The sequence below is a fragment of the Gymnodraco acuticeps genome, unplaced genomic scaffold (assembly GCF_902827175.1).
Source record: "Gymnodraco acuticeps unplaced genomic scaffold, fGymAcu1.1, whole genome shotgun sequence".
NCBI classification, from domain to species: domain Eukaryota; kingdom Metazoa; phylum Chordata; class Actinopteri; order Perciformes; family Bathydraconidae; genus Gymnodraco; species Gymnodraco acuticeps.
In genome coordinates, this window is record NW_022992351.1 from 4,677,845 (window position 1) to 4,689,946 (window position 12,102).

The window sequence follows — 12,102 nt, forward strand, 5'->3', positions numbered from 1 at the left end:
TATTCAAAGAGCCCGATTACAATGGCCAGACAGGCAAACAATTACATTAAATCATTGGAAATCCAAGATCGGGCTCGATATATGGTTAAATATAGCAGTAGGCGATCGATGTCCATAGATGAGAGTAACATCTACGACACTTTACGGCCCCGCCCACTTTTGGGGGAAACCAACGCTGTCATTTGAATGACGATCAAGCCTGAAGCCACAGAGGTCCTCTTTTACTGTCCTTTTTTCTTAGAGGAAGTACAGAAACACTGAACTCTGGATTTGTTTTAATGTTTGAGGTGCAATAAACGACACAGCAGCTTTTTGGCATGTTAAAACAATAATTTTACGCCACGCTCATGAGAGTAACAGCCGGCGAAAATTACAGCCTCGCCTACTGATTTTAATTTAACCATATATCGAGCCCGATTGTCGATTTCAAATGATTTAATGTAATTGTTTGCCTGTCTGGCCATCGTAATCGGGCTCTTTGAAGATCCAAAAATCCACGGTTTTTCTTAAATGTCTGATCGGATTGGCAAAAACTTCAGAATTTGTATTGACCGCCATTCAAATGACAGGTTGTTTTCCCCCAAAAGTGGGCGGGGCCGTAATTTTCGCCCAGAAGTGACGTAGGTGTTACACTCATCTATAGCAAAAAGGAAATGTTCAGCATGACAAATACTGTTGTTTACTTTTCAGACTCCCAACACATTTGCTGTGTGCACAAAACACAGAGGAATCCTCCTGCAGGCCAACAACGAGAAAGACATGAACGACTGGCTGTACGCTTTTAACCCCCTGCTGGCAGGAACGATAAGGTATGCACAGACACTTCTCTTACTCTTCCCTTAGCAGGAAGCTTTGTTGCCATCTTGTCACAACACTCAACTCTGTTCCCACAGATCTAAGCTGGCGAGGAGGCGCGGCGGCCCGATTAAGAACTGAGTGGGCCGAGCGGCACGCAGAAAAACAACGGCTTCCTCTCTTTCTGGAAAGCCTTTTGAACAAACCGAGTGTTAACACTTATTAATCATTGTGATTCTTGACAGTTTTCTCTTGTAAGTGGACTTGTGGCTTGAGTCTCCTTTCATGCAACTAAAAGTTTCAGTTCCAGATCAATTTGCCTCCCCCGCTCCCTTCCACATCCCTATGCCAACTTAGCCTTCCTCCTCTCTATTTCTCTCCCCCTGCTCCTCCGCTTTTTGTGTTTTTGTTTTTATAACAAAGTTTGGGTCTAATTTGATTTGCTTTGTTGTCACTCCCTAACTCCCTAACTAGTAGCATGTTGTAATAGTCTACTTGTGTGTGCACGATTCTACAGAAACGGTTCTTTCTGGACACTAATTTTCAGTTTGCCAATCATCTGTAAAGAAATTGTCTATATCAGTGTTATCTGTCTCCACAGAAGAGTTTAACTATTTTTTTTTATTAATATGCCCGCATGATAACTGCAGCAGTCCTCAGGAGAAAACCAGTTTTGCTTTCCTAAAATAAATGTAAATCTGATAACTTAAAGTTTAAACCGTGAAAGGAAAATATACAAATATCTCCTAAAGTGACGTATCAGTTCATGTTCTGCTACAGAAGGCAAGGCTACTTCAAGATCTATTGCTGCTAATGAATTCATAGGTTTTTCTTCTCTTAATGAGATTTGCAATAGGATGCCCCTGTAGCTCCCCTCTGCCGTCTACTAAACAACCTTTAGAAGCAAAATGTCTGAAAATTGTGTCTCAGCAAGACCAGGCAGCGCTGGGTTCCTACTGTCATCCATGTAATATATAGACCCCGCCCAGTCCGTACACATTCATCATCGACAACCCCTATAGTGCCGTCAGCCAGTGATTTCTTACAATCATGCAATGTGTCAACATCGAAAATACACGCTAACATGCAAACATGTGTAAAGAACATTTCATATCTCAGCAGTGAAAATGTGACCATGGATTGTTCCTGCTAGGAGTAAATATTTGTCCCTGTCCTTTTGCTATTTCATCTCAAGAAACAGGTTTTGTAGAGGAGGAGGAGGAAGACGGACAGTACTCTAAAGTGAGAATATGATTTGTACATAACGTCTGTACTGGAATCAGTGTGGTAGTTAACTCAAATGTAAGACATTCCTCTAGGCTCCTCTTTCCTTACACTAGGATGTTGAGAGTATTTAGTTAACCATGCCGTACTGTACTTGTGATACCGAAGACAAAACAACACCTGGGGAAAAGCGAGTAAGAAAGAGAATAAAGTTGCAATGCTCTAGCCTTGAAGCCAGAAGATAAGTGATGAAGCTGCTAGCTCATAGCCTGCAGGACAGATAGTGAAAGGTCCCATGACTCCCCTCACTGTCATGATAGTGAAGTACTTACTGTTCATCAGCACCACAGGTTACCACGTGTTCATTTTCTATTTGTGTTCTTGAATTTAAACTCATCTAACTCATTGGGTTGACATTTCTTTCCTTTTTTTAAATTATTAACATTGGTTTTTTTTCTAATGCTTTTAACCATTCCACAGTGAAGTTTTATACGAGATGTAACAGAGGGCATTGATTTCTTGAGTTGTAACCAGCTTTACTTGTGTTTAACCTTATTTTGCACATTAACACATATCTATAGCAAGACAAGGGCAGATCACACATGTTGAGTCCAAGATTATTTCTGAGTATCAGGAACACTGATTAGAGCACATATCGAGGCTACACTGGATAGCTATTTATGAGAAAGAAAGAAGTGATATTTAAAGGGACGACATATACACAAATGTTTTATTTCTGATATTGTTTGTGGAAATATTTGCTCTGTACAAAACAGCTGCTACAATTGGCTCAAAAATAAAGGGTGCCTCTGTCTCTTCAAGTGTGATACAGCAGGGCAATAAAAACTCTGGCCAACCAACCAGTAGTAGCCCAGTGTATATTATGTAAAGACAATAGGGTTGAGTGGGATGAAACAGAGGTAGTCATCGCCTGTTACAAGTATCAGTGGAATTATTAGGTACGTGTCTTCGATGTTTTCTAAAGTATAGAAAACATTTGCCTCAGAAGTCAAAATGAGTGACCATTTCAGAGCGTCACTGCCCTCAGGTCGGCCAACCTGCCAGTCAGAGAAACAAAAAACTTTTGAAATTAGAAAAGAAAAATGGTCTGTCTAGAAAAATAATAATGAACAACCATCTATGCACTGATCAGGCTCTAAGTGCAACACATTAACCTCAGCGTACTGTGGGAGATATCAACATGAAGACCTGTCAGAGCAAACATTTTCACTTTGCTGACTATTTTGCAGAGGTGTATTATTTTGGATTGTGTATTTATTGTTTGCAATGTAAATATTAGTTTGCAGCTCTTTGCACATATTAATAAAAGGTTCAACTAACTGATCAAATAAAGACTGTGCGGTTTAGTTGTTCTACTGAGTGAACCAAATGACGGTGGGGCAGCCTCTTCTGGTCTGAACTGGGAGAGCGTTGAATGTACTATGAAGTGTTTTTCCAGCGTTTGAAAAAAGAAAAAAAAAAAAAGATGAAAAGAGAACTAATATGTTTCTCACTGCCTCTTTTTCAGAGGAGGTGAGTTACATTAGTGCTTCCTCTTTATGAGAAAGTGGTTTGATTGAAAGTTTGCGTTGGACTTTAAGCATATTTACTCCAGCCACTTGAATTATAACAAAACAAGAGTGGTTTTAACTCCTTTTATTTTTTTCTAATATCAGGGAATATAATACAAAGTAGCTCGTGACATCTTAAAAGACAGTTTAGTAATGTTGTGCTGGTGTCTTTCTTCACAACACTGTTTTTTTCTTTTCTTCCGTTGATGCCTTGCAAAACAAAACTACCCATGATATTCTCCATCTCCCCTCCTGACATTATAATATTAGTTTACTGCGTTCCCTCTGGATTAGTTCATAAAAGAAAACGACAAACCACGACATTAACACTGTACATTATTTGTTAGACTGGTTTCATTTTCATACTTATTTTGTAAATATCCGTGTTGTATGGAGCTTGAATTAAAATGTAAATATGTTTACTGTATTTGTAATAATTATAATCCATTCGCTGTATAGCATAGATGTGTCATGCAGATATCCTAATTCTGTGTATGGTAATCTTGCACCATTGAACTGTTTAGTGAATGAGGCAACAATAAAAGTGCAAACTGTGCATTAGCAGAACAAGTGCTGTGTGTTTGTCTTATCCTTTATGCAGGTTGACTCCCATCTGTTTGTTTTTTACATGGTACACATTCCTCATACATGTGTGCTTTAAAAGCATCTTTATCAGAAACAAAAATGTGGTTTGTCATAGTAACTTTTATTTATGTAGTATGTTTTTGTTTTAGCATCTTATTTCTTATTTTGGACAAAATCAATCATGTCTCTTAATTATTAGTTAGTAACCTGTGCGTTTGTGGCAACATCTTAAAATGAATTGCCTCTAATTCTGAAAGGGAGACATTACCCCTGATTGTAGGTGAAAATAAATATTGTACCCTGTTGACTGCAATACGTGCCAGAGCAAAACAGACACAACTATAGGAAATAGACAATGACATTTATAGTTAGTTGTTTCAATATTCAATTTACCACCATATCTCCCTTAAGTTATTTTTAGATTGAGGAAATTAACAATGTAATTGTACCAACACAAGCTTAATATCATGATTATTATTTAATTGCATTTACTATTTTCTTTATCGTTTTTTTTACAACTAGTATTGTTACTCATTGTTACTTTTGATGCTTTGGCAACTCAAGTCAAACGTCATGTCAATAAAGCCTATTCTATTTTTTGGAAGGTAAATGTACCTCAGCAATGTAGTACAAGTATAAGTACACGTTAAGTACGGCACTTAATTACATAACTGACATTAGCTTGATTTGGACACACACATCTGTGTTGCTGTCCCGATAGCTACACAGCTTTTGTTAAATATATACGGCTCTCCAACCATGGATGCATTAACTCTAAAGAGGTTGTGCTCTGACGTATTATGTGTTACGCTAGGGCCAATAGGAGAACGAATATCTCTGCTCAGGATTTTGGACCAATGACAATTCGCAAAAACATCACTTCAGTTTGCTGGCCGTATTCTGATTGGTGAATACTGTGAGAAGGCGTACGTGAGCTTGCCCCATAAGAACGGCTTGCCCTCGCCGTTGTCACGTTGAGGAAGTAAAACGAGCGAGCAGGAGATATATGAAGTGAAGAGGAGCCTGACAGTCATTTGACCAGTGTTACTTCACGACTTCCTAACCCTCTGAAAACCATGGCTCAGTAAGTTCTCAGACTAGTTTTTACTTATTTAGATAGTCGGTTAATTTTGAAAGGTTGTGGGTGATGCGTGTGTTTGAATCACTGAAGACTGTGTAGTGGTTTCATTTGTTTTTAAATAATCTTCCTGATTAGTTCGCTTGTTGGCTAACCAGTGTTACTGTTGAGTAGACATATATGTAACAAGACTTTCAGCGTGAAAATAACCAAAAAAGCGTTTATGTGTTTGAAAAAAATCGATTTTAAACATGCGGGTTCAACATACATTGTTTCAAAGTCAGATATTATGATGGGAAGCTTTATTAAAGTCGTTGTTGATGCTCAGTCTGTGACCAGACAGACGCCCAGTAAATGTGATTTATTTCTCTTCTCCTCACAGAGCAGACATTGCACTCATTGGTTTGGCTGTCATGGGCCAAAACCTCATCATGAACATGAATGACCATGGCTTTGTGGTAAGATGGTGACTTATGTGTTTAGTCCAAATATATATGGCAGTAAAACTCTTTCTACTTTACTCTTCTTAAGTTCACTCAGTGATCACCAAGCCTTTCCTCCAACAGGTCTGCGCCTACAACCGAACTGTGTCCAAGGTGCACGACTTCCTGAAAAATGAGGCGAAGGGCTCCAAGGTGATTGGAGCTGAGTCTCTGGAGGACATGGTGTCCAAGCTGAAGAAGCCCAGGAGGATCGTCCTGCTGGTTAAGGCTGGACAGGCTGTGGACGACTTCATTGACAAACTGGTTGGTATAGTTTCTGTGCATGAATCCCTTAAGAAAAAACGATCCTTAACTGGTTACTTCAACTCGCTTTGTTGTTCTTCAGGTTCCTCTTCTAGAGTCCGGGGATATCATCATTGATGGTGGCAACTCTGAATACAGAGACACGACAGTAAGTTGCACAGAATCACTGTCGAGCAGTACATTGTTTTCTCTCTTTGGATTTTCTCATTATGTTCGTTTATTTCTGTCGTACAGCGGCGGTGTCAGAGTATGAAGGCAAAGGGCTTGCTGTTTGTTGGCAGTGGAGTCAGTGGTGGAGAGGAGGGGGCACGCTATGGACCCTCACTGATGCCAGGAGGACATGAAGAGGCCTGGTAAGACAGCATAAACTTCTTAACTGCTCTAACTTTCACTTCACGCTACATGTTGGACAAAAGGCACAGACGTGGTTAGGAAAAAAAGGAAACAATTAAATCACTTTCTGCTGCTTTATTTTGAAGGCCACACATAAAAGACATCTTCCAGAGCATCGCTGCCAAGGTGGGAACAGGAGAGCCTTGTTGTGACTGGGTGAGTTTTAAAAAAATATTTTCTAAGTTGTACCAGTTGTTTTTGTGTCGTCTCACAAACTAAATCTGACTGGCTTGCTTGTACAGGTTGGAGATGAGGGTGCAGGTCATTTTGTGAAAATGGTCCATAATGGCATTGAGTATGGAGACATGCAGCTGATTTGTGAGGCCTACCACCTGATGAAGGATGTCCTGGGAATGGACCACGATGAGATGGCACAGGTTAGCTACACTATCTATTCTTTATTAGTAATTCATGCTTCCTGTCAGCTCTTTAAAATCAACTGAAGATGATTTATGTGGCTGACTGTCTCATCGCACGCGATAAATCCCACAGGCTTTCGACAGCTGGAACAAGACAGAGTTGGATTCCTTCCTGATCGAAATCACAGCCAACATCCTGAAATTCCGCGACTCCGACAACACACATCTGTTGCCCAAGATCCGCGACAGTGCCGGACAGAAAGGCACGGGGAAGTGGACGGCCATTTCAGCCCTGGAGTACGGCACACCTGTGACTCTGATCGGTAAGAAAAAGAAAGGAGGTTGTAGACAAGGAAGTATCTGGTTTCCTTCTCTTCTTCCAATGCTGGCAACTTCCAGTAAGCTTGGTTTGTCATAAAATGACAAAGGACATTATGTCACAAATGAGCATTGAAAATACAGTTGACCTCTTTGTGCACCTGCATCATTGAACAACATTTAAAGCTTTCACCCAAATTGCTCTTTACCGTTTTTGTTATACTTCCAGTTGTTGTAATTGATTAATTTGTCCTAAGTGTAAATTGCTTAATGTGAATTAAGTTAATTGTGAATGTATTATGTTTCTTCTGTGTTCCTTAGTGCCTAGGAATTTTTTGGTTTTTATTATATTGTAAATGTTGTCACATTGTATTTTCAACTTTAAAAAAAGGTTGAATACATTCAACACTGCTTCAAAAAATGATAGGCCTAATAATGAGTTGTTTTGGTTGAAGTTTAGCATGGCCTGTGATCTTCTTTAAGAGGACGTGATATGTGGCTGCCACTAAGAAGATTGAAGGCTTTCCTAGAGGGCTGCGCATCTTAAGTGACATACGGGGGATTTCTTCCTCAGCTTTGCTCTTTGTTCTGAACGTCTCTGTTTTATAAACAGCAATGGACAAAAGGTGTCATAATTGTATGTCCTGTGCGTCTAAACAGATACTTGTAATGCCTAGTGTAACTTAAAAGGACATGCATGATACACTTTTAGTCAAAGTTCAATCATGCAGAAACGTGCCTGTCACCAAATCCCTGCAACCACTAGATTTCTTTTTTAAATATTTGCTCAATCCCTCGCAGTGCTGTATATAAAGAGAGATCGCGGCATTACAAAGGGCTTCATTGTGTGAGAGCTGATCCAGTGTTTGTGGAGCAGGCTGACAGGCCGGTGCAGTGTGCAGTGTACTTTCCTCACCAGAACAGTTCCCTCTCTGGACATTTTCTCTCTGTCCCTCTGCCCCTTGGTCTGAGGATTGCCTCACCTGGCAGAGCTGCTCTTTGGCGAGTCATGCTGATTGACCAGTTGCTTTCCCCTTATCTTGATACAGCGGTGATTATAATTATCCATTGTAATGTCCCCTCTGGCACTGAAGTAGAAGTGGCAAGCCCTGTTTTTTTAAACGGTGTCGTCACTTCTGCTGAGTCACGCTGATCCGCTGAATTGTTTCCATGTCAGCATGATGTGGCTATGGCCTGGGTTAGCCTAACCTGTGACATCATTTGTTGTGTCAGGTGACAGGACTATTAAATAGCTGTTTACCAAGCTGTTATTGTGTGAAGCTCCAATAAAGTGATGTGTTTAGAGAGCTAACTTTGTTGTCCCTCTCTGTGCCTCCTCTCTCCCCCCCTCTCTGTACTTCAGGGGAGGCTGTCTTTGCCAGATGCCTGTCCTCTCTAAAGGATGAGCGAGTGGAGGCCAGCCGCAGCCTCTCAGGGCCACAGGGGGTCAAATTCAGCGGGGACAAGGCTGCCTTCCTGGAGGACATTAGAAAGGTAGAATACACAGTCACACTCAGTTGCCATTTATTAGGAACTAAGCTAAATGTAATTGAATATAAACAGTCTTGAAATAAATTCAGTTTCTATTGAAATTGTTATGGAGAGAATAGATGCTTCTAGTTTACAATTAACATTTTTACCAGAAACATTTTCAAGCGGTCAAGAACTTTCTCTTTTATGAATGCCAAATATTATATATGTAAATGATGATGATAATAATAGATTCAATTTGTATTGCGCCTTTCAAGGGACTCAAGGCCGCTTTACTTGCTGTGAACAAACCAACTAACAAAGAAGTGGGGCAAATAATAAAGTAAAACATTAAATAAATAGCAGGGGGGCTGTGATGGGTTAGGGGTCAAAGGCAGTTTTCGATGATGACTTGAACATTTGTTTTTACAGTGACCAATAATCATTTAAAATAGTAACATTTTGAATCAAAGATTGACGTTTTTGAAAACTAAAACGTTAAATCATCCTTCTCTCTCCAGGCCCTATACGCCTCCAAGATCATCTCCTATGCGCAGGGCTTCATGTTGCTGCGGCAGGCGGCCAAAGAGTTCTGCTGGTCCCTGAACTACGGCGCGATCGCTCTGATGTGGAGAGGAGGCTGCATCATCCGAAGGTGCCATTAACCTCGTGTGTCCTCATACCTCTGCTGCCTTGTGCAACTTAATGTCAACAGGCTTATTTCATAATGATGGTGTAAACTGGTCAGGCAGTGCGAGAGAGACTTCTTGAGAAAGCAAGACATTTCATACATTTATTTTATTGATGTATTTTACTTTGTAAGATTTTAAATGTTGAATAATTCTATGTACTGAGGGTTAGGTCTTCCATACGTTTTAATTCAATTCTTAATGGCACCCTATAGGAAGTTGTGATTTCTATTTTGTCACTGCCCGGTGTGTCATGATGGAGTTAGAAATCTAGATGAAAGAAATATGACCTTTTCTTTAAAGATTGAGGAAAGTGTGAGTTTGCTTTGTGTAATCTGGTAAATAAGTTGTGTAAACCTTAATCAAATATAATACTTAGTATGACTTGCAATTTGTAGGCTCCATTCAAACGGTTTATCTTTTTTAAATACATTTTTAGATAAGCTAGCTAAGATAGTTCCTTCTATGAGCTGAATCTTATTTTCACCACCGTTAGCTAAAGCTGTCCTTTCCCCCCCCCCCCCCCCACTAGTGTCTTCCTGGGTGAAATCAAAGAGGCATTTGACCGGGACGCTGAGCTGCAGAACTTGCTGCTGGACACTTTCTTCAGTAACGCGGTGCAGGACTGCCAGGTATGAGGAAGTAACCGAAGACCACTCTCCAACACCCACATTGGCAAAGACACACAAAATAAGTTACTTCCTCTTTGTCAAAGAGTAGACGGCTCTTCTTGCTACATTCACACCAAACCAGGTGTCGCAACTTTTCTCAGGGTTGTGCGGCACTATGGGGCTTTGATTTCGTCATTGGCCTCCGCAGTGTGACATTGGGTTGCGCAAACCCGCTATTTCTAAAGCGTTTCAGATAAATTAGGCTTCACTTTTAGAATTGGTATTATATTATTTGTAGAATTATATTCCAGTATTGGCTGCGTAGGAATGTTTTCGACTTTTGTGAACAAGTATCTTAGTCCATATTCTGCTTGTAACACAAAGGGAGGGAGGAACTGACAAGTTATATTTAAAAGTTTTTTTTGTTGTTTTTTTAAAACAATTTACTCGACTTCAATTTGAGGGATTATGCATGAGGATTTTTCTGTGATGACTCTGTTAAATATGACGACAGAAACATTTGGTACAGCCCTCATCAGTCACATCAAATTACATTATCTTGATGTTTTGTAACCCTTGTAATTTCTATGTTTAGGATTCATGGCGCAGAACCGTCAGCACTGGAGTGCAGCACGGCATCCCGATGCCCTGTTTCACCACAGCTCTGTCCTTCTACGATGGGTACAGACATGAGAAGCTGCCAGCCAACCTCCTGCAGGTAACACGACAGCTGATGCTGCACCGCAGAGCCCACTGAGCGTATGGCCGAGTGTAGAGCATATCAGATTAAAAGGCTAGCGTGTAGCTGTTGTTTGTGTTGGGATCTTTGTCTTTAAGACTCCAACACTTGTATTATTTGTATTATTACATTGAATTTATAATGCACTTTCTTAGTACTCAAAGACACTCTTTTTAAACTATTTTACTCATCTGTCTTTGGACTCTATTGGAATATATTTAACTACCTTGACATTTTAGATTTAGCTAAATTCCAAATATTACTGGTTTAACAGCACTATTTACCCGTTTTAACAGTAGTTAAATGAATCATTAGTATCTCTGCTACTGTGTCATACTTAGTTTTCTTGTTTTGTCTTTTATAGGCCCAGCGAGACTACTTTGGAGCCCACACTTATGAACTGCTGTCAAACCCTGGTAAATACATCCATACCAACTGGACTGGCCACGGTGGAAATGTCTCCTCATCCTCTTACAATGCTTAAGGACCATCTTCACACAACACCAAACACAGAAAAAAAGGAAGAAGAACATTTCTGTGAGAAAATAGGAAATGTTACACATTCCATCTTTAGAAAATGCCTCAATATTTAAGAGCCAACCACAAATCCAACTCTTTATTCCTCTCAAAGATGTGCTGTTCTATTTATCAAGAATTGGAATCATAAATGATGTGTGTCGTGAACTCTACACCCTGTGTGTTTTGGTTTAGAGACTTTTATGACAGTCACAAGAGGCTAAGCAAAATAAGTTTTGACTTTATTCTGGATATTATGCTGGCTATCAGGCTAATGTTCACATGTCACGTTTGCGCCAGGGTTTACGGTGTTAACACTGGATTAAGGTGAACCATTGCACTGTACTGTATTAGGCTAAATAAAGATGTTAATCCCTTTATTATTAGCTTGAATGGTCTTTACGCTCTGGGTGCTGTCAACAGGATTGGGATGTGTTTGTGTGCAGCACTAAATAAGGCAACAAGTGACATAAATTGCCTGATATGTAAAACAGGATATTCAGTGTCTGGTGATATACACTTTGAATCACTGGCTTATTCAGGGTGTATCAATACATTTCTGAAGTAATAGTTTTCATATACAGTGAATACTATTATTATAATAGCTATACAATCCTTTTAATGGCTATTTCAGTGAGATCAATGAAAACAAACAAAGGTCAGCACACTATAGCCCCCTAAAGTGCAACTTATTAGCTCATCCACAAGTGACGCTTCAAGCTGAGGCTCTTCTTCAGACTCAAGCTTGGAAGGTAACTTGTTGATCTGCTAAGATACTGCACTCATGGGAGCTACATAACAACTGTACTTTATTTGATACTTCAGGGGGGACAAATACATCTGGTGACAAACAGTATTGGGATACTTCCACCAGATTTTTTTTATTCAAGTTAGTACACTGGCTTACTAGAAAAGTGTGAACGATTCTCACAAAATCTGGAAATCCTGCTTTACAATGTGTCCTTTGCAAGACTACACTCAATTTAAATTTCCATTCAGGTTTAGGGG

The 12,102-nt window shown here is 39.9% G+C and overlaps 2 protein-coding genes across 16 annotated transcripts in view; both read left to right on the plus strand.

Annotated features, from left to right (window-relative positions):
- The window catches only part of kif1b (kinesin family member 1B), a 59,497-nt gene extending 55,337 nt beyond the window's left edge, over positions 1-4,160 (plus strand). For all 15 annotated transcript variants that reach the window (XM_034209058.1, XM_034209069.1, XM_034209059.1 and 12 more), the window contains 2 exons: positions 691-809; positions 894-4,160. In XM_034209058.1, coding sequence (XP_034064949.1) covers positions 691-809; positions 894-936 — 162 coding nt within the window. In that variant the 3' untranslated portion in view covers positions 937-4,160. The remainder of the gene's footprint in view (positions 1-690; positions 810-893) is intronic.
- A 944-nt stretch (positions 4,161-5,104) lies between these two features.
- Positions 5,105-11,474, plus strand: pgd (phosphogluconate dehydrogenase). The gene is made up of 13 exons (XM_034209078.1): positions 5,105-5,259; positions 5,636-5,711; positions 5,820-5,999; positions 6,082-6,147; positions 6,234-6,352; positions 6,479-6,548; positions 6,635-6,769; positions 6,885-7,074; positions 8,433-8,563; positions 9,061-9,194; positions 9,761-9,860; positions 10,435-10,557; positions 10,943-11,474. The coding sequence occupies exons 1-13, from the start codon at positions 5,252-5,254 to the stop codon at positions 11,060-11,062; spliced, it is 1,452 nt and encodes a 483-aa protein (XP_034064969.1). The 5' UTR covers positions 5,105-5,251; the 3' UTR covers positions 11,063-11,474.
- Positions 11,475-12,102: the final 628 nt, after the last annotated feature.